This window comes from Bubalus kerabau, chromosome 10, assembly GCF_029407905.1.
Source record: "Bubalus kerabau isolate K-KA32 ecotype Philippines breed swamp buffalo chromosome 10, PCC_UOA_SB_1v2, whole genome shotgun sequence".
Classification (NCBI taxonomy): domain Eukaryota; kingdom Metazoa; phylum Chordata; class Mammalia; order Artiodactyla; family Bovidae; genus Bubalus; species Bubalus kerabau.
The window spans coordinates 56126273-56151567 of NC_073633.1; the positions used below are offsets into that span (position 1 = coordinate 56126273).

Here is a 25295-nt window from a genome sequence, read left to right on the forward strand (position 1 = left end):
GACGTCACAGGCCTGCTTCCTTTTGCCAGCTGTGGCCCCTTGGCACTACTATTCCTGGTCTCAACCCGTGCCTTCGAGTGAAACACATTAAGAGGGTTACTTCTGGAAGCCATCGCCCTAGTGGGCCAGGTGCTCCTGTACAGGAATTAGAGGATAGATAAGTATGATCTTGAAAGAGAATGTCATGGTTATTCTCCCATTTTAAATTTTCTATGATGAACCAATACTCTTATATTCACAGTTTAGGAATAGTTGAGTATTCACTGAAGCAAAGTTCTAGTTTTCTCTGAGAAAATTGTTTAAATCTTCCCCACGTCTACATACAATCATAACAGCTCAAAAAGAAATTAGTCATAGCAAGGCTTCTATTGACTTCTTCAGTATAGAATACCCAAACACAAACACACAGGATACCTTAAGAAAATTGATAGCTTTATTTTTCCTCAATATACATTTAGAAAACTGGTCTAAGAGGTTTCATGAGATAGACCAGAGGACTATATACAAACTCAGGAATTCCAGATCAGCAAGACAAAGTGCACAAATGACACACTCTTCCCCAGGGCCCTGGAGCCTAGGACCGTCCCAGCAGAGGTGAGGCAAGCTCCTGGATGGCTTTTGAGTTCAACTGAGGAATCGTGCTGATCTTCAGGAGTTTGCTGCTTGCATACTTATTCTTGATGGCCTGCAGAAGTCATCAGCGATTAAGCACACATCAGGAGCCCCCCACGACGCCCCCAACCTTACACCTTATTCCTAGTCTAATTTACAAGTGTCAAAGGGCCAGATCCACAATCTCCAAAGGGTATGATGATGCCAAACCAGTAAAGATCACAAGTGCACTAGGCAGGGGTCCCCAGCCTCTGGGATCTAATGCCTGATGACCTGAGGTGGAGCTGATGTAAAAATAATAGAAATAAAGTGCACAATGAATGTAATTGTGTTTTAGTCATCTCGAAATTATACCCCCCATCCCATCCATGGAAAAATTGTCTTCTATGAAACTGGTCCCTGGTGCTGAAAAGGTTGATGAACACTGCTCTAGGGCAATTTCCCGCCATGCCTAGGAATGGATAAAACCCAGCTGGTAGCACAGGTGATGGGGAACAAACGGTTTCAAGGTCCAGAGAGCAGGCTTTCTCTCACGAGCGTCGGAGATAGAAGCTGTTGATCATACCTAGTGCCATTGGGACATAACAAATTCACCAGCACTGGAGCAGTAACTGGCCATAAAGATGAGCGGTAACTGGTGCTCAGGTCCCAGAGGACACTCTCAGGATCGAAACACACTGCTTCCCTGGTGTGCTAAGTCATGTTGAAGCTACAAGGGAGGACGCACGCCAGACCGTGAGCACACTTGGTATAGATGTCTTGCTCTTGCCACCAGACCCTGGGTGAGCCCTGATATTCAGCATCACACAGGCACAGGACACCACCCTGTCTCCCCTGGTTTCTCCTCTCAGGTGGGCCATAAAGAGACAGACGCCGGCCGCCAGGACTCTTCCTGCATGGGCTGCTTGCCTCGCCGCCTCCACCACACTTGCTGTGCAGGTGTACTGTAGTGTTAGTTGCTCAGCTGTGTCCAGCTCTTTGCGACCCTATGGAGTCCACTAGGCTCCTCTGTCCATGGGATTCTCTAGGCAGGAACAGAGGCTCTTCCCCACCCAGGGACTGAACCACGTCACTTATGTCTCCCACATGGCAGGTGGCTTCTTTAGCACTAGTGGCACCTGGGCAGTCCCTCTCAGTCACTGTCCTAAAAGATGCTGGACAAAGGCCCTGCGTGAGGCCACCCGAATACCCAAGCCTTCCACAGGGCCACTCAAGCCGGGCCCTTACATGCAGGTCGGCATTCCCTGCTCGTGGTGCGCCCTCCCCAGAAGGTTGGGTGGAACATGGGTAATGCACTGGACAGCTGCCTGGGGCTGGACACAGGGAGCCCGTCTACCTTGTTGTAAAGGCCGTCAGCTCTCAGGGTTTATCTGTATGCTCCAGCCCCTGGTCTACTAGAGAAAGATAACATGTGTGAAACAGACTCACACACATGCCAAAGTATTTACATGAAGATGCAAACACATACACACCCGTCCTCTCATACCCTGAACCCGTAACCTAGTCTGACCAGGTGCGGGAAGAGTACTCACGGTGAACTTGGTCATGTTCTCGTTGACACGCACGACGTTTTTGGCCATGTGCCGCATGACCTCCAGCACCTCGCTCTCTGTGTAGCCGGTGTAATACTGCTGCTTTAAGTTCTGGAACACAACGCAAAGCAGCCGCGAGATGAAATCCCCTCTCCCTTAGGAGAGCACATCTTACATATGCTGACATTAGTGATGTAAAAGCTATAAAAATACCCTTCCCTGCTGGAAACTCAGCCTCAACCACTATCGCAGTATCAGCAAAGCTGCCAGGAAACACAGGATGGCTCTGGCTCTGAGCTGGACTAAGTGAGACACTACAAAAACTCTCAGCTCAATCAAATGGCGAAGATCCCAAATAATTACATTTTAAAGAAGGTTGCACAGGTAAGTAGGTTAGTTCAACTAACAAAGCTTTCAGGCTTGCCTCTGTCACCACACTGAAAGGGGAAGGAAAGAGGGACACAGTATAAACAGCCCAGAAAGGGCTGACATTGAGGGCATGCCTCAGTCCCCGCTTAACAGCCCAGCGTGGCAGCGTCCAGTGGGGAGTTGAAAGCCCAGATATCCATCCTGGCAGTCAGGGGAAAAGGTTCAGGACTAGGAAATAAACTGGGGGACTTCCCTGGTGGCTCAGTGGTTAAGAACCCACCTGCTACAAAAATATACAGTGGAGAAAAGACAATCTCTTTAACAAATGGTGCTGGGAAAACTGGTCAACCACCTGTGAAAGAATGAAACTAGAACACTTTCTAAACACCATACACAAAAAGAAACCAAAATGGATTAAAAATGTAAATGTAAGACCATAAACTATAAAACTCTTAGAAGAAAACATTGGCAGAACACTCTCTGACATAAATCACAGCAAGATCCTCTATGACCCACCTATCAGAGTAATGGAAATAAAAACAAAAATAAACAAATGGGACCTAATTAAACTTAAAAGCTTTTGCACAACGAAGGAAACTATAATCAAGGTGAAAAGGCAGCCTTCAGAATAGGAGAAAATAATAGCAAACAAAACAACTGACAAAGAATTAATCTCCAAAATATACAAGTAGCTCATGCAGCTCAATACCAGAAAAATAAACGACCCCAATCAAAAAGTGGGCCAAAGAACTAAATAGATATTTCTCTAAAGAAAACATACAGATGACTAATAAGCACATGAAAAGATGCTCAACATCCCTCATTAACAGAGAAATGCAAATCAAAACCACAATGAGGTACCATCTCATGCCAGTCAGAATGGCTGCTATCCAAAAGTCTACAAGCAATAAATGCTGGAGAGAGTGCTGGAGAAAAGGGAACCCTCTCACACTGTTGGTAGGAATGCAAACTGGTACAGCCACTATGGAGAATAGTCTGGAGATTCCTTAAAAAACTGGAAATAGAATTGCCATACGACACAGCAATCCCACTGCTGGGCATACACACCGAGGAAACCAGAATTGAAAGAGACACATGTGCCCCAGTGTTCATCGCAGCACTGTTTACAATAGCTAGGATATGGAAGCAACCTAGATGTCCATTGGCAGACGAATGGATAAGGAAGTTGTGGTACATATACACAATGGAATATTACTCGGCTATAAAAAAGAATGCATTTGAGTCAGTTCTAATGAGATGGATGAAACTGGAGCTTATTATACAGAGTGAAGTCAGAAAGAGAAACACCAATACAGTATATTAACACATATATATGGAATTTAGAAAGATGGTAATGATGACCCTACATGCAAGACAGCAAAAGAGACACAGATGTAAAGAACGGACTTTTGGACTATGTGGGAGAAGGTGAGGGTGGGATGATTTGAGAGAATAGCATTGAAACATGTATATTCGGTTCAGATCAGTTCAGTCGCTCAGTCATGTCCAACTCTTTGCGACCCCATGAATTGCAGCACACCAGGCCTCCCTGTCCATCACCAGCTCCCGGAGTTCACCCAAACTCACATCCATTGAGTCAGTGATGCCATCCAGCCATCTCATCCTCTGTCGTCCCCTTCTCCTCCTGCCCCCAATCCCTCCCAGCATCAGGGTCTTTTCCAATGAGTCAACTCTCCACATGAGGTGGCCAAAGTATTTGAGTTTCAGCTTTAGCATCATTCCTTCCAAAGAACACCCAGGACTGACCTCCTTTAGAATGGACTGGATCTCCTTGCAGTCCAAGGGATTCTCAAGTCTTCTCCAACACCACAGTTCAAAACCATCAATTCTTTGGCGCTCAGCTTTCTTCAGAGTGCAACTTTCACATCCATACATGACCACTGGAAAAACCATAGCCTTGACTAGACGGACCTTTGCTGGCAAAGTAATGTCTCTGCTTTTCAATATGCTGTCTAGGTTGGTCATAACTTTCCTTCCAAGGAGTAAGTGTCTTTTAATTTCATGGCTGCAATCACCATCTGCAGGGATTTTGGAGCCCCAAAAAATAAAGTCTGACTCTGTTTCCACTGTTTCCCCATCTATTTCCCATGAAGTGATGGGACCAGATGCCATGATCTTTGTTTTCTAAGTGTTGAGCTTTAAGCCAACTTTTTCACTCTCCTCTTTCACTTTCATCAAGAGGCTTTTTAGTTCCTCTTCACTTTCTGCCACAAGGGTGGTGTCATCTGCATATCTAAGGTTATTGATTTTCTCCCAGCAATCTTGATTCCAGCTTGTGCTTCTTCCAGCCCAGTGTTTCTCATGATGTACTCTGCATATAAATTAAATAAGCAGGGTGATAATATACAGCCTTGACGTACTCCTTTTCCTATTTGGAACCAGTCTGTTGTCCCATGTCTAGTTCTAACTGTTGCTTCCTGACCTGCACATAGGTTTCTCAAGAGGTGGGTCAGGTGGTCTGGTATTCCCATCTCTTTCAGAATTTTCCACAGTTTATTGTAAAAGCAGAGACATTACTTTGCCAACAAAGGTCCGTGTAGTCAAGGCTATGGTTTTTCTAGTGGTCATGTATGGATGTGAAAGTTGCACTGTGAAGAAAGCTGAGCGCCGAAGAATTGATGCTTTTGAACTGTGGTGTTGGAGAAGACTCTTGCGAGTCCCTTGGATTGCAAGGAGATCCAACCAGTCCATTCTAAAGGAGATCAGTCCTGGGTGTTCTTTGGAAGGAATGATGCTAAAGCTGAAACTCCAGTACTTTGGCCACCTCATGCGAAGGGTTGACTCATTGGAAAAGACTCTGATGCTGGGAGGGATTGGGGGCAGGAGGAGAAGGGGACAACAGAGGATGAGACAGCTGGATGGCATCACTGACTCGATGGACGTGAGTTTGGGTGAACTCTGGGAGTTGGTGATGGACAGGGAGGCCTGGTGTGCTGCAATTCATGGGGTCGCAAAGAGTTGGACATGACTGAGCGACTGAACTTAACGGAACTGAATTGTGATCCACACAGTCAAAGGCTTCGGCATAGTCAAAATAGATGACCAGTGCAAGCTCGATGCATAAAGCAAGGCACTGAAAGCCAGGACAACCCAGAAAGATGGGGTGGGGAGGGAGGCGGGAAGGGGGTTCAGGACAGGGGATGCATGTACACCTGTGGCTGATTCATGTCGATGTATGGCAAAAACCACAATATTGTAAAGTTATTAGCCTCCAATTAAATTAATTAATTTTTTTAAAAAAGAGAATCCACCTGCTACCACTATTTACAATAGCTAGGACAAGCAAACTAGATGTCCACCAACAGATGACTGGATAAAGAAGCTGTGGTACATATGTACAATGGAAAACTACTCAGCCATAAACAGGAAAGCATTTGAGTCAGTGCTAATGAGGTGGATGAACCCAGAGCCTATCATACACAGTGAAGTAAGTCAAAAAGAGAAAAACAAAATATCATATATTTACACATGCATATGGAATCTAGACAGATGGTACTGATGAACCTATCTGCAGGGCAGTGATAGAGATGCAGACATACAGAACAGACTTATGGACACAGGGGGAGGGGGAAGGAAAAGGCAGGACAAATGCAGAGAGAGTAGCATGGAAACATACACACTGCCATATGTAAAACAGATAGCCAGTAGGAATTTGCTTTATGACCCAGGGAACTCAAACCAGGGCTCTGTGACAACCTAGAGGGGTGTGATGGGGTGGGAGGTGGAAGGGAGGTTCAAGAGGGAGGGGACATAGGTATACCTATGGCTGATTCATGTTGATGTATGGCAGAAACCAAGACAACACTGTAAAGCAATTATCCTTCAATTAAAAAAAAAAAAAAGGAATTCACCTGCTAATGCAGGGAACATGGGTTCAATCCCTGGTCCAGGAAGATTTCACATGCCATGGGGCAACTAAGCCCACGCATTATAACCAGAAAAGCACTGCAGTAAGAAGCCCATGCACAGTGACTACAGTAGCCCTGCTTGCCGCAACCAGAGAAAACCCGCGCTCAACAAGGAAGACCTAGCACAGCCAAAAATAAATAAATTTAAAAAAAAAAAAAAAAGAAATAAACTGGGCCATAAGCAGCAATCTAAGCTATGAAACCCAAAAGAATTATGACTTCCCAGGTGGCATCAGTGGTAAAGAACACCTGCCAATGCAGGAGACACAAGAGAAGCAAGTTTGATCCCTGGGTCAGGGAGGCATGGCCACGATCCCCTGGAGGGGGGCATGGCAACCCACTGCAGTATTCTTGCCTGGAGAATCTCATGGACAGAGGAGACTGGTGGGCTAAAGCCCATAGGGTTGCAAAAGAGTCGGGCACGACTGAAGGAACTTGAGCACACAACACACAGGCCTCTCTTGTTGGGCCCTCATAGTTAAGAACGAGAAAAGCCGCAGCACTCAGAAGCATGTACACCCAGCCTCCCAGAGAACAAAATTTAAGAAAAAAAAGACAGCTGTTGACTGATAGTAAGACTTATTTTGCATGAAGATATGTAACCTGATGATTTCAGTTTGTGATAAAATTCTAAAAGCTAAAACACACCACTTTCATATGCACAATATAATTGGGAAAATAAACCACAATATAACCTTAATCCTAAAATAGTTTAAAGGAAAAAAGAAGTAAGCAAGAGTGAATCTGATGTAACACACAGCTACTGGCATTTTTATATTAACTGCCAGTAAACAGGGAGGCCTACATTTGCTAGGTTTAGAGCCAAGGAAGCAGCTCTAATTGACTAAAATGGGCCACTGGTACCAAGATCACGTGCCCTCCGTGGACCAGTGACTTTTTTGTCTCCAATTTTGTGCGTGTGTGTTTTTATTTTTTTTTAATTGGAGGAAAATTGCTTTGCAATGTTTTGTTGGTTTCTGCGACACAACAGCATTAATAAACCATTGTTGTTGTTGTTCAGTCGCTCAGTCATGTCCGACTCTGCGACCCCATGGACTGCAGCACGCCAGGCTTCCATGTTCTTCACCATCTCCTGGAGTTTGCTCAAACTCATGTCATATATGCCCCTCTATTAAACCTCCCTCCCACCTCCCCATCCTTGCCTCCTATTTTTATGTCAAATAATCTCAAATCTATAGAAAAACTGAAAGAATAAAATAATGAGTATCTGTATATTCTTTGTGCAGATTCATCAGTTCTTACTATTTCACCACTTTCTCTCCTCCTCTTCTCCTCCCCTGCCACTCACTCATAGCATCTGCAACTCACTTCCACATGGCTCAGCAAAAGTTGTATGTGATATGTGAAGCCATCATATGGCTGAACCATTTGAAAGTGAGTTGTAGGACTTCCCTGGTGGTTCAGGGGTTATGAGGCCACCTGCCAATACAAGGGATATAGGTTCGATCCCTGGTTCCAGGAAGATTCCACATGCTGTGCTGCAAATAAGCCCGTGTGCCACAACTATTGAGCTTGCGCTCTAGAGCCCACAAGTCGAAACTACTGCAATATGTGCACCCTAGAACTGCAACAAGGAGCCTGCACAGCACAACCATAGAGTAGCCCCCTCACCACCACGAGAGAAAGCCTGCATGAGCAGCAAGACCCAGCATAGCCAAAAATAAACGAAAATAAATTATGGAAAAGGAAGCGAGTTGCAGATACCATGACACATCGCTTCTAAATGTTTCACAAGTATCTCCTAAAAAGTATTGATATTTTCCTCCCTAGCCACAATAACTTTATCACATAAGAAACATCAACAGTTCCATAGTATCATCTATTATACAGTCAATATTCAAATCTCTCCAATTGCTGCAAAAATATCTTTTACAGATTTTTTTTTTTTTAATATATATCCAGGGTCCAATAAGGTACACACAGTCCATTTGGTTGTTGTTGTCTTTGGTGTTTAATTTCAAACTCCCATTTTCTTGGCTTTAAATGACACTGACTTTTTTGAAGGATCCAGGCCAGCTGGTTTGAGAATGTCCCACATTCTGGATTTGTCCATTTCCTGATGGCTAGATTCAAATCCAACATTTTGGACATGAATTCTCTATAGGGGAAAATGCATACTTCCTACTGCATGAGAAGGAGGTCAAGTCAGGTTGTCAAAGATACAGGTTTTCTTCAGAATCACTATGCAACTGAGGGGTGATATTTGGAGAACAATATGAATCTTGTTCTCCAAAATTATTTTACCTAATGCTTATAAGCATCAATTGATGATCCTTGCTGGAATCAATTATCACTGGGGGTTTAAAAATGGTGGGTTTCTATCTCTACCATTATTTCTAATTAGCTGGCTTTCTACTGAATTTTTTTTTAACTCCCTCCTTCCCTTCCTCATCTTCCTTCCTTCCTTTTTTATCATTATGGACTCATGCATTTTTTAATGCATTATAATCTATTGGACCATAATTCTTTTTAATGCTCAACTGTAGTCAGAAGGAACCCTTTCAAGCCAGTTTCTATGTCCTCTTTTGATGTAACCCCATTGATGTTTGAGAATTTGCTTGCTACCTGTTATAAACTGCTCTAGGCTCACCGTGTACTTCCCCCGCCATAGTTCTGAAATCAGATATTTCTCAAAGGAGCCCTAGTTCCTAGTGGGTCATGCCTTGAGTATCCAAGATGTGAGCACTAGGCATCTTCATTGCTACTGGGTTATCACTCTTTCTGGTCCTTTCATTATGAATTTATTGATGTTTCTAAAACAGAATTAATATTACAGGGTTTTCCTTTTGTTTGTTAACAATATTTTATCTTCTTACAGTGAGGGTTTTCATCCTTAATAACATGAATGTTTATTTGCTCAGTCACGTCAAACTCTACGCAATCCCATAGATGGTCTCCTCTGTCGAATTCTCCAGGCAAGAATACTGGAGTGGGTTGCCATTCCCTTCTCCAGAGATCTTACCGACCCAGAGATCGAACCTGGGTCTCCACATTGCAGGCAGACTCTTCACTGTCTGAGCCACCAAGGAAGGCCTACTCTTATTTGCTTTATCCCACAACATACTTTCAGAATTCTAACAGACTACTAACTCCTATTAACAGATTAGTGAACCTCCCAAGTAAGCTTTAAATATGTGACCTTTTTTGTTCGTTTTATTGACCTTCACATCCCACTATAGATGCACAGTCAGAATGCTGTGTTCAAAAGCTACCAGAATTAATTCTTCTCTCTGTTGCCACTCTGAATATATAGTAACATTTTTTTGCTTAATTCCAGTTCAGGATTTGCATAGAATGCCAATATTGTTCAAAAGTCAAAAAAGTTACATTACGTTGTATACAAGCTAATAAAAAATTATAACCAGGAGTCCTGCTTCCCCATACCCACACCCAGAGGTATCCATCTTCATTCATTTCCATTTATATGTTTTTTGAAAAATGAGCAAATACATCGCACACATACATATCCCCTCTCTCTTATTTACATTCTTTCTTATGTAAAATGTAAACTCTACCAACTGTGAAGAGGAACAGGTTCACCATGGTGCCCTGGCAATCTTGCATGTATCCATCACGGCCATGCAGACAAAGGTTGGAACCACATGGATCTGCCTTGGCTTTGTGATCTTGTGATAAGCTGGGGTCTTATCGCCTCCTGGGTTCAGCCAATGTGTTTGCTCTGCTGTTTGTGGACTCTAAAACTGCTTAATAGGAACCTGGTGGTCCAGCAGCTAAGACTCTGTGCTCCCAATGCAGGGGATCTCTCATCAGGGAATGAGATCCCACATGCTGCAACTAAGACCTGGTATAGCCAAATAAATAAGTGCTTTTTAAAAAAATATATAAATAAATAAAACTGTTTAGTGGTGGTCAAGAGTGGGCTCATCCACCAAAGCGCTCCTCTGACTGCAGGCAACAGCCCCCTATGTTTCACTGCTATCCTTTTTGATGTTCGAAACAAGAACCCAGGGAGCAGCTGACATCTTTGACTACTTGAATGAACCTGAAAGTGGCTCAATTCATCTTTACCCTTCTAAACAAGGTCAGGTCTTGGGCCTATTTTGTCTTATGCGCTTGACAACTTGCTTGTTTCACTTAACAAAATAACCCAGAAATCTTATTGTATCAGTTCTAGTGGCCTTGCTCACTCTTGACGATGCTGTAACACACATGTGTAATATACCACGGCATAGTCCCCCAGTCTCCACCTGCGTCATTCCAGAGGCTCTTTTTGGCCTGTGGACTTTTAACAGCTATTTCAAGTACAGCACTGTGAAAATGCTAATACATTTCATATCAAGAGGCCCTAAAATATAGCTAGTACATTTCTTCTTAAACTCAATACTCACCCATTTTCCTTGGCCTAGAACCTTCTGGGACAGGCAGGAAGCGGCTGCCGCCACCTTGGAAGGGTGATAGTGCACCATATCATAGTCAACGAGAGTCAGCTCCATCAAGTATTTGGCTAAAGTGTGCTGTTCAACATCGACCTATGAAAAAACAGCCAGAGATGGAAAGAAGCATGGCTGTTATTACTCTCCTGAAAAATTCTGGCTGAGACCTAGGAACTCAAAGCCACTGAACTCTCTTTTCCTTCCCAGGCACTGATCTGTTCCCCAGCATATTACAAACACAGAACATAAAGTCTTTTAAGAACTGACAAGTATTAGGACTTGTCTAAGAAATGCTTCCCATCAACTCATAAGCTTTCCTTTCATTGGATCATTTCTGGGATGAGACAACAAACAGCAAAATAAAGTCTCCTAGAGAACTGGAGGCACTTACCTCCCCAGCTTTCGATGCCCGCCTTAAGAAATGTAGCGGCAACGGTCGACCCAGCTCAAATTTCAGTTCCTTCAAAATCAGAGTTTCCATTTCTCGAATTTGAGAACTGGTATAAGCATTGTCAGTGATGTAAACAAAGTCTTCGATGTTTGGAGAAAACATTTCCTCATACTTGGAAGCCAAGAGCAGTGCCGTAATGCCAACCAGCTGAAGCTTCTTACGAGAGACTGGCTGAACCTAAAGAAGAACAATGTGTCAGAAGTCTTAACCAAGAAGAACGAGGGTTCTGGGTGGAGGAAAGTGAGAGCAAACCAAATCCTGGAGAAGCCCACATCAGCCCTGCTCACACCTCTCTTAAGGCCCAGGAACCGCAGCACTGACCAGCCACCACCACAGCCCGCGGCACCTGCCTGTCATGGAGTGCTCGCTCTGTGCCAGGCACAGGGCTGAGACTCAATCACCTCATCGAATCCTCACAAAAATCCTGGGCAGTACATATTTTTTCCCTCACAATTAGATGGCCTGAGAAGAGATGCAGACACCAGCCCAAGATGGGTCAATTGCTGACAGGGAAGAATTAGCCTGATGACCAAGCTCCCAAGCAGTGCTCTGCTCGCATCGTCCTGGCTTGAGTGTCTGGGGAAGCCCCAGTGTGGCACTCAGCATGGTCTGAGTCACGATGAGGCCAACCGAAAAAGCAGGAGTTTAACAGGTGAGGAGGGCCAAGGAAGGGGGGCCTCAAGCGTTCCTTTAAGCCTCACCAAAAGTACACTTATTATTCAGCCTGAAGACCCTTCCAGAGATGCTTCAGTGTCAGAGGAAACCTAAATCTAGAATGTAAGTGCTTCTCTTGACTTTTTTTTTTAAACTAGGAATTTGCGTGTTTTGCTTTAATTCTCAGTTTTGAAAATCTGCCAAAAATATGACAATGCTTTCTATACCACTGAGGATTTTTGGACAATGAAAACCAATGGCTCCATGGTTGCTTAGCATTTTTCAGACTCTCAGGGTCATTATTATCAACACAGTTATTACTGTATTGTTTGGGCAGCATTGTACTTGACCTACACCTATATTATAAATGTTGACTTTAAATAAATAAAACCTTGGGACTTCCCTGGTGATCCAGTGGCTAAGACTCCAAACTCTCAATGCTGAGGGCCTGGGTTCAACCTTTGGTTGGGGAACCACACCCCACATGCTGCAACTAAGACCTGGTGCAGCCAAATAAATTAATTAAAAATAAATCAATAAATCCTTACCTGCAGGACTACCAGTTGGTAGATAACACACTAGAGGTCAAGGTCTGGCATTTCTTCTGTCAGTGTTCTTGCATTACGGGTAGATATTTTGATGATTACTTCTGCCTCTCAGCTTCATTTCTTTTTTTTTTTTTTTCAGCTTCATTTCTTACCTTCCTCTTTCTTTAGACCTCACACTCTTGAGTATACTCCCCACACATCCCTCCAACCCTTTTAAGAAAACTGTCTCCTCCCTCTTCTACAGTCATTCAGTGCTACGACTGGCTGGAATCTATTAAGTTCTCTAGCTAAACTCTTCATCTTTCAGGTAAGAGAGCTTAACACCAAAGAGTACTGAACTATGGAAGCTGTGCAAGTGGGCCTGGAGAGCCAGCCTCCAAAGGTACCGTGGGCTTCAGATGGACTTTCAGACCATCCGCTGGTTTGTCTCCTCTGATGAATGGTTGTGGTGAGACAGCATCTCCTCTGGGCACTTTTCATTAGGCTGACCTAAAAGCAATGGTCAGCATTCCTAGAAGTGTGACTACCGCCTTCCCTAACACTTGAAGTTCTTTGGCATCTCATAAACCGGACTTTGGTCTTTTCTTCTGCGCAGAGTCCCCAAAGCGGGCTCACCTGTAAATATCGGTCCATGACGGCAACGCACATGTACAGCGTTTCCTGCAGCAGCCTGAACTTGGAGTGCACTTGCACCAGCCAGTCCACCAGGATGGCACGCATGCGGCCGTTTATGTCTCTCCCATCCAGGAAATGTGGGTTTATGGACTGCAGAACCTGTGGGTGGAATTGAAAAGTTTAAAAAGCTGACTTCGGTGAACAACAAGGTCCTGCTTTAGCTGTAGTCAATGTCCTGTGATAAACCATAATGGAAAAGGATACAAGAAAGAACATATATGTATATATAACCGAGTCATTTTGCTGTACAGCAGTAATTAACACATTGTAATTCAACTATACCTTCAATAAAAAATAAATTTTTTTAAAGTTAAAAAAAAAGCGAATTTCATTTCCTTCCCAGCTGTGTGGTCGATTCCACACTGCTGTACAACCAAACCACAAAGGCCCTCTCACCTCAAGCTGCCTTAGATACTGGTAGATATCCTTTACATAGTCGCTGCAGAGCTGAGGGTTCTCCCAGTCCTCGGTATCAATATCCTCAATTTTGCAGAGCAAGGCATCAGAAAAAGCTTGGCAGAGGTTCTCTTCCTTCATGGAGATGTCCTGAGGTGTGGGAGAAGGACCCTGCACCCACAGGGGAAAGCGCATGTACCTTAGGAGCAGACTTGATCACAAATGCAGGGTCAACTGGTTTAAAAGCATCACATGCATTTTTATAAATAATAACCCCCCAACAAATACATTTCAGAGTAAGAGGTGAATATTTCAAGTAGATGAAGTGTTTGGAGATAAACTCTTCTGTTTAAAAATGGTCTCATCCTTCAGTTAAAAATGTACTTTAGGCAAAAAAAAAAAAAAAAAAAAAGGCTCTAATTTCACTCAAAATGAAAACCCAGGTCCTCACAGTGTAGGCCCAGGTAGGGCTTATGGGCCCTACATGATCTGGCCCTTCCCTCTTCCCTTGCTAACCCATCGCTTACTTCTCTCCCCACTGTTTGCTCCTCACTAGCCTCCTGGTCAGGCCTCCCTCACCACAAGCAGGCTCCCTCTTCCCGGAAGGCTCAGTCCTTGTATCCACGTGGGTAATTCCCTCATGATGTTCTTCAAGTTTTGCTTAAGTGTTATCTTTTCAATTAGATTTACCCCTATTTAAAATTACCATCTGTTTCTATAGCGTCCCCCCCTCCCCCAACACACACACGTTTCCTCTCTCTAGTGTTTTACCCAACGAATCTATAACCTCCTAATATACCACAGAGGAGATGCCGGGGTGCCCTCCGCTCCTGGGTGATGTAATGGCCCCAGGGTGGCCCATGGCAGCAGTGAGGCGGGGGTGCACCCCACTCCTGGGCGTTCTTCAGCATCAGTTCCTTCCCTAGAGCCCCTCCCTGGTGACTCCAGCAGGGCCTTTGCCTTGGCCCCCGGATGGCACGCTGACCAACACTCAGCGGCCAGTGAAGGTTTACACACTCAACGAGGACCAGCAGGGGGACAACCAGGGCACAGGGCATGTCATCCCGCTACAGGGGGTGGCTGAAGGGCATGTCCCTGCAAGTCAGGGCCTGATCAAATGGTCCACTGGAAAAGGGAATGGCAAATCACCTACTATTCTTGCCTTGAGAACCCCATGAACACTATGAAAACGCAAAAAGATATGACAATGAAAGATGAGCCCTCCAGGTCGGCAGGTGTCCATGATGCTAATGGGGAAGAGCAGAGAAAATAGCTCCAAAAGAATGAAGAGGCTGAGCCAAAGGTAAACAACGCCCAGTTGTGGATGTGTCTGGTGGTGAAAGTAAAGTCCGATGCTGTAAAAAAACATTACATAGGAACCTGGAATGTTCAGTCCATGACTCGAGGTAAATTGGATATGGTCAAACAGAAGATGGCAAAAGCGAATATTGACATTTTAGGAATCAGTGAACTAAAATGGACGGGAAGGGACAAATTTAATTCAGATGACCATTATATCTACTACTGTGGAAAAGAATCCCTTAGAAGAAATTGAGTAGCCCTCATGGTCAACAAAAGAGTCCAAAATGCAGTACTTGGATACAATCTCAAAAACAACAAAATGAAAAAAAAAAAAACAAAATGATGTCAGTTAATTTCCAAGACAAACCATTCAATATCACAATAATCCAAGTCTATGCCCCAACCACTAATGCCAAAGCTGAACTATTTTATGAAGATCTACAAGACCTCTTGGAACTAACACCAAAAAAGACGTCCTTTATCATAGGGGACTGGAATGCAAAAGTAGGAAGTCAAGAGATATCTGGAGTAACACACAAGTTTGGCCCTGGAGTACAAAATGAAGCTGGGCAAAAGCTAACAGTTTTGCCAAGAGAATGCACTGATCATAGCAAACACCCTCTTCCAACAACACAAGAGACAACTCTACACAAGGACATCACCTGATGGTCAATACCAAAATCAGATTGATTATATTCTTTGCACCCGAAGATGGAGAAGCTCTATACAGTCAGCAAAAACAAGAGCAGGAGCTGACTGTGACTCAGATCATCAGCTCCTTATTGCAAAATTCAGGCTCAATTTGAAGAAAGTAGGGAAAACTACTAGGCCATTCAGGTATGACCTAAATCAAATCCCTTATGATTATACAGTGGAGGTGACGAATAGATTCAAGAGACTAAATCTGACAGACAGAGTGCCTGAAGAACTATGGATGAACATTCGTACCACTGTACAGGATTGGTGATTAAAACCATCCCCAAGAAAAAGAAATGGCAAGAAGGCAAAGTGGTTGCCTCAGGCGGTCTTACAAATAGCTGAGAAAAGAAGAGAAGAGAAGACAAAGGCAAAGGAGGAAAAGAAAGGTATACACATCTGAATGCAGAGTTCCAAAGAATAGCAAGGAGAGATAAGAAAGCCCTCCTAAATGAACAATGCAAAGAAACAGAGGAAAACAACAGAATGGGAAAGACTAGAGATCTCTTCAAGAAAATTAGAGATACCAAGGGAACATTTCATGCAAAGATGGATACTACAAAGGACAGAAATGGTATAGATCTAACAGAAGCAGAAGATATTAAGAAGAGGTGGCAAGAATACACAGAAGAACTGTATGAAAAAGGTCTTAATGATCCAGATAACAACAATGGTGTGATCACTCACCTAGAGCCAGACATCCTGGAATGGGAAGTCAAGTGGGCCCTAGGAAGCATCACTATGAACAAAGCTAGTGGAGGTGATGGAATTCTAGCTGAACTATTTCTAATCCTAAGAGATGATGCTGTGAAAATGCTGTACTCAATATGCTAGCAAATTTGGAAAACTCAGCAGTGGTCACAGGACTGGAAATGGTCAGTTTTCATTCCAATCTCAAAGAAGAGCAATGCCAAAGAATGTTCAAACTATTGCACAATTGCACTTATTTCACATACTAGCAAGGTAATGCTCAAAATCTTTCATGCTGGGCTTCAACGATAAGTGAATTGAGAACTTCCAGATGTTCAAGCTGAATTTAGAAAAGAGAAGAACCAGAGACCAAACTGCCAACATCCATTGGATCACAAAAAAAAGCAAGGGAATTCCAAATATCTACTTCTGCTTCATTGACTAAACTAAAGCCTTTGACTGTGTAGATCACAACAAACTATGGAAAATTCTGAAAGAGATGGGAATACCAGACCACCTGACCTGCCTCCTGAGAAACCTATATGCAGGTCAGGAAGCAACAGTTAGAACTGGACATGGAACAACAGACTGGTTCCAAATTTGTTCCAATATACATCAAGGCTGTATATTGTCACTCTGCTTATTTAACTCTTATTTAGCAGAGTAAACCATACGAAATACCAGGCTGGATGAAGCACAAGCTGGAATCAAGACTGCGGGAAGAAATATCAACAATCTCAGATATACAGATGATACCACACTAATGGCATAAAGCGAAGAGGAACTAAAGAGACTTTTTCTTTTTTTAAGAGACTTCATGGTGAAAGAGGACAGTGAAAAAGTTGGCTTAAAACATTCAAAAAACTTGGCACAACATTCAAAAAACTATGATCATGGCATCTAGTAACATCACTTCATGGCAAATAGAGATGGAAAAAAGTGAAAACAGTGACACATTTTATTTTCTTGGGCTCCAAAATCATTGCAGACAGTGACTGCAGCCAGAAAATTAAATGATACTTGCTCTTTGTAAAAATAGCTATGACAAACCTGGACAGTGTATTAAAAAGCAAACAACCTTTGCCAACAAAGGTCCGTACAGTCAAAGCTATGGTTTTTCCAATAGTCATGTACATATGTGGCAGCTGGACCATAAGGAAGGCTGAGCGCCAAAGAATTAATGCTTTCAAACTGCGGTGCTGGAGAAGACTCTTGCGAGTCCCTTGGACAACAAGGTGATCAAACCAGTCAATCCTAAAGGATCAACCCTGAATATTCATTGAAGGATTGATGCTGAAGCTGAAGCTCCAATACTTTGGCCACCTGATACGCAGCCAACTCATTGGAAAAGACCCCAATGCTGGGAAAGATTGAAGGCAAGAGGAGAAGGGGGCAACAGAGGATGAGATGGTTGGATGGTATTGTTGACTCAATGGACATGAGTTTCAGCAAAGTCAAGGAGATGTGAAGGACAGTGTGAAGGACAGTGAAGAACCTGGTGTGCTGCAGTTCATGGGATCAAGAGAGTCAGGCACCACCTAGCGAATGAACAACAATATATCACAGACTTTATTTATATATTATGCATATTATTTTCTACTTCTACCAGAATGTAAGTTCTATAACCTTACATTTATTCAAACTGATTTTGTCCACTAAAGTATCTCAAATACCTATATCATCCCTGACACATTTTTGTTGACATGGTTGCTCAGTCATGTCTGTTTCTTTGCCACCCACTGGACTATACCACCAGCCTCCTCTGTCCATGGTACTTCCCAGGCAAGAATACTGGACTGGGTTTCCATTTCCTTCTCCAGAGGATCTTCCCAACCCAGGGATTGAACCCACATGTCTGGTTCACCCAGGAGGAAAAATCCTCCTGGTAGGTGGATTTTTTTTTTTTTTTTTTACCACTGCTAGACCTGGGAAGGCCCCCTGACAAATAGTAGGGTTCAGTAAATATTTACTGAGTGTAAGAAACTTAGACACCTAGGTTCAGAGATTCCTAGAACTGATAGTTCACTTTGGCAGTGCCCTCTTGAGCAAGTGTAATGTTTTCTTCTGATCAACTAATTTATTCTAAATTGAGAAAGTATTTGACAACGAAAAAGCAGGAAAGCACATTCCAGCCTATGAATAAAACAGGAGGAAGCAAAGACTGAGCAAGTAGATACCCAGTATTTTATTTTCTTATCATGACTGGGTGATTATTAAAAAAAAAAAAAAATCACACAAATTAAAATTGAATGGAGTTAAAACAAGCATTTAGTAATGAAGCATAAATAAACCATTACTTTTTTTTTTTTTTAAAGAATAAGAGGTACTTCTCAAAGTATAGTCTAGGACTGCTAGGCTGTAAGAATACATATTAACGTAATAAAATATAGAAAGAAAGAGAAGGCAGGATAATAAACAAATTTAACTTACATAAAAACTCAATGGTTACAGTTTCCAGTCTTAGAAAAGAAGAAAACAGTAACAGCCACAGGATATGTAGCAATTCAAATCATGCCCTTCCCTCTTAAAGAAAAGGTCTTGAATTGAGGAAGGGCCAGGTGAGCAAGAGGTATACAGGTATAACTCATCTACTAAAGAATTTAAGAACTACTAGAAGGAATAAGAAAAGCTACCTGAGGTCCTAGGGAGAAACCTAGTAAGGTCTTCAGAGAGCGCACAGCTCATTGAGTAGGCAAAGGCACACGAGTACAAAGTCCCAGGGGAAGCCAAGAAATAAAGGCAAGTCTGGGGACTAAGCATTGATTTGAGAATGGAGAGCGTAGTGTATGAGGTGACAGAAACAGACTGGAAAGGTGAGCGAGAACATGGCTAGGGAGCTTAGATTTTATCCAAAGGGAAGTGAATACCCTGAAGGCACTGAGCAAGAGTGACTAGAATCAGATGTGCGTTTTAATAAGTATGTGCAGCTTCAGTTTAAGGTTTCCTTTTTAGGGATAATCGTCATTACTCTCCCCAGGAGGGGCAATCAGTACCAGGAAGCCTGGTTTAAAAAGACAGAAGTATACTACTATAAAGCTACAGGCATCAAGACAGTATGGTATTGGTACAAAAACAGAAATACAGACCAATGGAACAGGATAGAAAGTGTAGAGATAAACCTGCGCACCTGTGGGCACCTTATTGTTGAGAAAGGAGCCAAGAATATACAATGAAGCTAAGATAGCCCCTTCAACACATGGTGCTGGGAAAACTGGACAGATACACGTAAAAGAATGAAATTAGAACACTTCCTAACACCATACACTGGAGAAGGAAATGGCAACCCACTCCAGTGTTCCTGCCTTGAGAATCCCAGGGACGGGGAAGCCTGGTGGGCTGCCGTCTATGGGGTCGCACAGAGTTGGACACGACTGAAGTGAATTAGCAGCAACACCATACACAAAGATAAACACAAAATAGATTAAAGACCTAAATGTAAGACCAGAAAATGTAAAAAATCTTACAGGAAGACATAGGCAGTACACTCTGACATAAATCACCAGCACGATCCTCTCTGACCCACTTCCAAGACTAATGGAAATAAAAATATACAAATGGGACCTAATTTAACTTACAAGCTTTTGCACAGCAAAGGAAATAAACAAGATGAAAAGAAAACCCTCAGAATGAGAAAAAAATAATTGCAAACAAAGCAAATGACAAAGAGTTAATCTCCAAAATATACAAGCAGCTCCTGCAGCTCCATATCAGAAAAACAAACAACACAATCAGCAAAGTGGCAGAAGACCTTCTTTGGAGACATTTCTCCAAAGAAGACAGACAGATGACCAATAAACACATGAAAATATGCTCTCAACATCTCTCATTATTAGAGAACTACAAATCAAAACCACAATGAGGCACCATCTCACACCAGTCAGAATGGCCATCATCAAAAAATCTACGAACAATAAATACTGGAGAGGATGTGGAGAAAAGGGATCCCTCTTGCGCTGTTGGTGGGAATGTAAATTGACATAGGCACTATGGAGAACAGTATGGAGATTCCTTTAAAAACTAGAAATAAGACTACTGTGTGATCCGGCAATCCCACTACTGGGCGTATACCCTGAGGAAAACACAATTCAAAATGACATGTATACCCCAATGTTCACTGCAGCTCTATTTATTAATACAATGAACAGGACATGAAAATAGCCTAGATGTCCATTGACAGATGAATGGATAAATAAGCTGTGGTACTGATATACAAGGGAATATACTCAGCCATAAAAGGAACAAATTTGAGTCAGATGAACTGAGGTGGACAAACCTAAAGCCTGTTATACAGAGTGAAATAAGTCAGAAAAACAAACATAGCATATTAATGCATAAATATGGGATCTAGAAAAATGGTACCAATGAACTTATCTGCAAGGCAGGAACAGACACACAGATGTAGAGAACAGACTTGTGGACATGGCGGGGGAACAGAGAGGACAGGACAAACTGAGAGAGTAGCCATGAAATATACACATCACCGTGCGTAAGAGAGACAGCTAGCGGGAAGTTGCCATAAAAGAGACAGCTAGCGGGAAGTTGCCGTATGACACGGGGGCCCAGCCCTGTGCTCTGTAACAACCTATAGGGGTGGGATGGAGTGGGAGGTGGGAGGGAGGTGCAAGGAGGGGATATATGTATGCTTATGGCTGATTCACCTGTTGTACAGCAGAAACCAACAACACGTTGCAAAGCAATTATCATCCAGTTAAAAACAAATAAAAATAAATTTTAAAGAAGAAGAAGACAGAAGTATGTACTTCAGATGCCTTAGCAGCTTGAATATTCACCTGTGTCTACTCAGAAGCACACCTAAGTTTAGTCATATCCAAAAGCCACCAGGATAAGACAAGGATAATTGGTCTGGGCCTTAATTTAGAATTTCTTGAAAGCTTTCCTTTTGGTCTCCAACATAAATGAATTATTATAAAATCCTTTCTAAGATCTCGCTTGCCTGTGGAGATAATAACCTAAGTTCTGTGAGCCAACCGTGCACTGGCCAAACTGTCCAGTGTCTGCTGCATGCAAGGATACCAGGCATCAGCTAGCTGTCCAACGCAAAAGTGGTCCTAGAGCAAAAGCTTCACAGGAGATTGATGAATGAGTTCTGTGAGTTGTCAGAGACAACTGAAAAGTAGGCTCAGAAACAATAAAGTTGTGAGGCTGTGCTGAACCTGAGACGTGGTTCTTTGGTAAAGGATGTGTGGAGTGTGAAAAAAAGCTACCGGAGTTCTCCCAGCACCAACATTTAATGAGTCGAGTCTGTTAAGAGACCAGATTAATACGCATATGCAGGGCTTCCCTGGTGGTCCAGTGGTTAAGAATCTGCCTGCCAATGCAGGGGATGTGGGTCAATTCCTGGTTGGTGAGCTAAGACCCCACATGCCAGGGGGGAACTAAGCCTGGCCGCCACAACTAGAGAGTCTGTACGCAGCAACAAAAGATCCCACAAGCCACAACTAAGACCCAATGCAGCCAAATAAATAAATTATAAATATGCAAATATATAGGTATTTACACAAGTTTTGTTGAAACAGTTATTTTTTTAAATTATACTTTACTTTCAGCTGCACTAGGACTTTGTTGTGCAGGCTTTTCTCTTGCTGCAGGAGTTAGGGCTACTCAGGTTGCGGTGCTCAGGCTTCTCATTGTGGTGGCTTGTCTTGTTGCTGGTACACAGGTTTAGTTGCTCCTCATCACGTGGGATCCTCCTGGCCCAGGGGTCAAACCTCCACATCCTGCACTGGCAGGAAGATTCTTCACCACTGAGCCACCAGAGAAGCCCCAGGGTTCTTTTATTTGCTAGATTTATAATAGATAATGTCAACTCAGTGCAATAAGGAAGGACTCTAAGAAAAACTGTTGCTTCCAGTCAGAGTTCACGATTTGCAGCAGTGACTGTGTATACACGCATGCACAAGCGTACTCAGCTGTAGTATGCTCTGTTCTTCCATAAGTGAAGATCTCAGAATTCCAAGCTTCCACCCCCTTCGCAGGCAAGTTCATTCTTCTAGTGAATTATTTTTAATAAAATCTATCAAATTTTCCTCTGAGATCATGAAATTTATTTAGGTATTAAGGTATTTAACTTTGTTGCTCAAGGTCATAACATTATGTTAAGGTACCATTACTACAAAGATGTTCATTTTCTACACTGTTGTCTTAAAGCAGAGCTCCTGCTATCAATGTTCTTCAAAAGCGGCAGTGACGATAAAGGTGCCCTTACACCATAGCCCCAGACTGGCTACTCTGTTAAGTATGCTTGTAAATTCAGAATTTCCTACCTTTGGAGCCAACACATCCATCTGCACTGGTTTCACAGAAGCAGTAGGTTTCGGGTGCTTGTTGACATTTGTTGTTTTGGTGGGTGGAACAGGTACTTTAGTGTTCTGGGCTTTCTGAAATGAAAAAGAAATGTAAAGAGGGCAAGACAGCCTGTGTTGCCCTGAGTGCTCTACAGGGTCAACCTAGTACGCAGAGGTGCAGCCCTCACAGTTGTTACCTTAGCTACTTGTATGGCTCGGGTTGTAACCCGATTTCCAATTTCTTCTAAAACTGCCCGCCTGATAGTCACATGACTTTTAGGTTTAGAATTAACTCCCGTGTCATTATTCTCTAAATCGGTGGACACCTAAAAAAAAAAACAAGGAAAAAAATTACTGAAACTTGAGATAATTTACAATCCTTTGCTGGTGTCAGATCCTCAGCTTCTGAATTGATTTGGCAATGGTGAATCTACTGAGGTCTATCTGCGAGAGGGAAAGGCAAATTTTAGGAAGTCTAAAAATGCTACTTTCTATTTATAACATCACTCTACATTAGGCAAATACACTCATTCACTTTTTTTTTAATCCCACTAAGAGCTTCACAGGTAAGTGGCTATCTCCTATATGGACCCTGTATATGAATGGCATCTATTTAAAAAACTTCCTGGACAGAGATGAGTAACAGGTGCAATTAAGATACAATATTAAAAACCTGTTTAAAAGCCAGATGTTTAAAACCTAAACTAGGTTTTGATTCTACAAATACGTGCTCAGATTGGCAACATCTTTAAAGACAGCCTTTTAGCTGTGAGGGTGCCATAGCATGTGAGCTCTCTTTTATTAGGGATATTTAGAAAAGTTTTCATGGGTAAAATAGTTTTATCTCAAATTCAGAGCAAGTGTGAATTGTATGAAATAAAAATTGTTAACATGTGTTAGAATGCACTTAGAAACAAAAACTTGTTAGTAAAAACAAGAAAAGTTTTACATAGAAAAGTTTGTTTTATTATATGTGATAAACATTTCAGGAGAAAAAAACAGCATGTACTATTCTTGATAATCCGGGGTCCTAATTTTAACATATTTTCCAACAGAGGGTTTGAATGGACCTACCAGAATAGACAGATGGGCAGGGGAAAATGCAAGTCTTACCTGAATAGAAGGGAATTTGAGTATGAAAGCACTTTATGGGTAGTTTAGACAAAAATTACTTATCAGTTTGACTCACATTCACAAAAGGATTACAGTTAAATACAGAATGTATTCAACTTATTAGGATCCTCAAAAGTCACACTGTTCAAGTCACTGCCAATTTTAAAAAGTGTTTGAAATTTCCTGTGGGTTGAAGTGGTAATCTAGGTCAATCCATCTGGAAGGGGGAATCAGCAGCTTTTAACAAGCCTACAGCCAGGAGGATGGAGCTCAGGTGTGTCAGGGCCCTCTACTTTTCAGCAAGGAAAAAAGCAGATCCAGGTACGATTCAAACCCACAGAAAAAATCCACACCACCATTAACACTTTGTTTTTTGCAAAGATGAAATAAATGAATTTGGACCTTCTTTTAGTCTGCCATATGGCTCCAAATAATATCTCTATTACATTTGAGTAAAGGAAATTACTTTTTTAAAGGGACAAGACCATACATTGGCTAACTTAGCCTTGCAAGACTTCGTGTGCAGAAATAAAGAGGAAACTCATACAAAGTGAAATGTGCAAACATTTGAAAAACAGCCATAGCTGTTGCTTGATTACACATTTGAAATACTTTTCAGCCTGCGGAATTTCTTCGTCCTTCTCCCCTTCCCCACCGCTGATTCCTTAGCTGGCAAGGACTGAAAGAGGAAGAAAACCCCAGGAAGCTGTATTTAGATAACTCTCTTAACAACAAAGCGCTCTCGGGAACCCCTTGCCCAGTCCTAGGCCCAGCGCTCAGGGACTCACTTGACAAGTGCCAGGCCCGAGGCGTTTTCCTACACTCCCCTCGCCCCGCGGAAGGGACGGCCAGGCCAGGAGCCAGCACCGGGAGAGCGGAAGCAAGGCGGGGAGAAGTCAGCCGGCGGGGATAGGCCTCAGGGCCGGCCAGGCCCCAGGGCCCAGGCCGACGGCAGGAAGAGGAAAGCGGCGCAGCTTGGAACGAAGTTCAAAGCCGAGGAGAAAGAGAAGCGAAAGTCGGTGGAGCAGGCAGCGCGGCCGGGCCCAGGACCGTGCGGAGGGTCGCCGGCCCACTCACCGTCTGGCGTCGGAGCAGCGCCATGAGGAAACGGACAAGCAAGAGTGGCAGCCCCGCCCAGGGAAGGACGCAGACTGGACAAGAGAGCACTAGCTTCCGCCGCGCAGTTAGGACTGCGCTCCGGGCCCGCAAGCTGGGGATCTTCGAGAAGTCGCCTAGTTCCAGGATTCAAATACCGCGCCGCTCGCGCCCCCATTGGGCGGCCCTACGTACCACGCGCTCTTCCTATTGGCTAGGCCGCAGGCCGTTCCGCAGGCTGATTGGCTGAATTTTCCAGACCCGTTTGTTGTCATAACAACAGGTTGGGTTTTTTTCTGCTTGGTGTATTTTAAAAAAAAATCTCGGCTTCTAAGACAAACAAAAATAAAATGCCTCATTGGAAAAGCAGACTTAGGACGCCTTGTCTGGATTTTGACGCGGCCTCAATTACGGATATCTGCGTTTGTACAGGGTGCGCGGAAGTTGGTTCTAGGGAACACCCTTAAAATGCCATTTCTGATATTTACTCTTCTTCCACAAGTTTTGCGTTGA

The 25295-nt window shown here is 43.1% G+C and overlaps 1 protein-coding gene across 2 annotated transcripts; it reads right to left on the minus strand.

The window, feature by feature from the left end:
* Positions 1 to 411: 411 nt before the first annotated feature.
* Positions 412 to 24947, minus strand: CCNB2 (cyclin B2). Of its 2 annotated transcripts, XM_055537812.1 has the most exons (10): positions 24765 to 24947; positions 22772 to 22900; positions 22554 to 22667; positions 13582 to 13752; positions 13126 to 13284; positions 11249 to 11485; positions 10813 to 10953; positions 2145 to 2255; positions 1949 to 2003; positions 412 to 685 (listed from the first exon to the last, which is right to left on the minus strand). In XM_055537812.1, the coding sequence occupies exons 1-9, from the start codon at positions 24786 to 24788 to the stop codon at positions 1965 to 1967; spliced, it is 1125 nt and encodes a 374-aa protein (XP_055393787.1). In that variant the 5' UTR covers positions 24789 to 24947; the 3' UTR covers positions 412 to 685; positions 1949 to 1964. The 2 variants fall into 2 exon arrangements, with proteins under 2 accessions (XP_055393787.1, XP_055393786.1); XM_055537811.1 differs by lacking the exon at positions 1949 to 2003 and having other exon boundaries at positions 24765 to 24940.
* Between the last annotated feature and the right edge of the window lie 348 nt (positions 24948 to 25295).